This window comes from Eucalyptus grandis, chromosome 11 (assembly GCF_016545825.1).
Source record: "Eucalyptus grandis isolate ANBG69807.140 chromosome 11, ASM1654582v1, whole genome shotgun sequence".
Lineage (NCBI taxonomy): Eukaryota > Viridiplantae > Streptophyta > Magnoliopsida > Myrtales > Myrtaceae > Eucalyptus > Eucalyptus grandis.
In genome coordinates, this window is record NC_052622.1 from 3235333 (window position 1) to 3237001 (window position 1669).

The following is a 1669-nucleotide window of genomic DNA, read 5'->3' on the forward strand; positions in this document are numbered from 1 at the left end:
CATCAATAAATGTCCGACCAAAGAAGGTGTGGCAGATATAGATTAACAGACATCCACCTGCAAATGCTAACTCGGCTCAATACCAGAACCTAGATCATCCTTCCACTTAATCTGTCGCGCAATATAGATTAACAAACACCCCCTGCAAATGCCAACTCAGCTTTCAACACTAGAACTATTGGCAGAGACCCAGCAAGCATAAAATTCCATCCCTCGACATAAACACCTTTCATCAGACAAACATCACTCCTCACTCTTCCAACTTGGATGGCCAAGAACTTGCAGAAAATACTGGACTTTGATGTTTATACAAATGCAGCATGAGTAGTGACACAAACCACATAATAGATATCCAGGATCAATACTATCTATAACTAGGAAATTTCTAAGAGAAATAAGAAATACAATGATCTTATATTCCGATTTCGAATTTCGATTTCCGTATCAAATTTTGAGTGATCGCATCCACAAACAGCATCAATACAATGATCTTATATTTCGATTTCGAATTTCGATTTCCGTATCAAAATTTGAGTGATCTCATCCACAAACAGCATCAATTAGAAGCTAAAAAAGATCCTAATTTTCAAAATCTCTCAGCAAGTCTTGCGCTCACAGCCCGGAGCTTCGAGTACACCTTACCGGCCGGCGAACCCAGAATTAAACTACAGAGCGAATCCCTAGCAATTTTGATATTGGCGAAAGAACCCAATATGTGGATCTTAGAATCCGCAATGACGATCCTCGTCTTCGTCGCATTCTCGATGGCGAACTTCGTCTTACCTCCTTTGCCCGACAACCGACCGATGGCGCGCGAAAGGTGCTCGCCCCGCAGGGTCTTCACGTCCTTGATCTCGAAGGACTCCACGTAGAGCTCGTCCAGCCGCAGCAGCGCGACGGCGTCGGGGACGTCGAACCCGAGCATGAAGGCCTGCACGAAGTCGGCGCACTTCTGGAGGTTGCTGACGTCGGGGGTGTCGCGCCGCGTCTTGAGCTCGACCTTGCGGGCCTTGAGGTTCATGCGGATGTCGATCTTCATGTGCTCGTACACCGGCGTGTAGATGTCCATCCACGACTTCTTCAGCGGCGAGTACCGGTGCGGCGGGACGGAGACCTTGCGGAACTGGACCCGCCCGTCGGACATCTCCTGCGCCTTCAGCGGCGCGAACAGGGGCTTCGCCGGCAAGGTCGGCTCCGCTGGAGCCGGCGCCTCGACGTCCATAGAGGCGGGAGACGGCAGAGGCTCCATGGCGAATCTGTCTTCCGGCGAGGTCCGCTCTGAGAAATCCGACGGAAGATGAAGATCGAAAACGATGGAAGCAGAATCGAATGGATACGAGAATTCTGGAGCGAGCGATTTTACCTCGAAGATAGGAGAGGAATCGAATGGACGGCGGAAGGTCTCTCGCCGGCGCGGCGCGAAACGGCGGCGGAGGCAGCAGAGAGAGAGAGAGGAGCGAATTGGGGTTTTAGGGTTTTGAGGTGTGGAGAGAAGTGAGAATTTATACAGTCGGATTCTCGGACCCGGATCTGGAAGAAGTTGGGCTTTCGTGATGGGCCGGGTTTAATTCCTGAGCTGGGCTTTTCCCATCTGATTAAGTCTGTTTGTCTGAGATTTCAAGCATAGATTGGTGATTATTATATTTTGAATGATTTTTGTATAATAAAT

General features: G+C 49.4%; 1 protein-coding gene across 1 annotated transcript; it reads right to left on the minus strand.

Moving 5' to 3' along the window:
- Nucleotides 1-393: 393 nt before the first annotated feature.
- On the minus strand, nt 394-1461 carry LOC104424450 (RNA-binding protein pno1). Its single transcript, XM_039304277.1, has 2 exons — nt 1364-1461; nt 394-1278 (listed from the first exon to the last, which is right to left on the minus strand). The coding sequence occupies exon 2, from the start codon at nt 1247-1249 to the stop codon at nt 587-589; it is 663 nt and encodes a 220-aa protein (XP_039160211.1). The 5' UTR covers nt 1250-1278; nt 1364-1461; the 3' UTR covers nt 394-586.
- Nucleotides 1462-1669: the final 208 nt, after the last annotated feature.

Bases quoted from the DNA above. Each gene is read 5' to 3' on its own strand.
- LOC104424450 (XM_039304277.1), bottom strand. From the start codon at position 1,249: ATGGAGCCTCTGCCGTCTCCCGCCTCTATGGACGTCGAGGCGCCGGCT.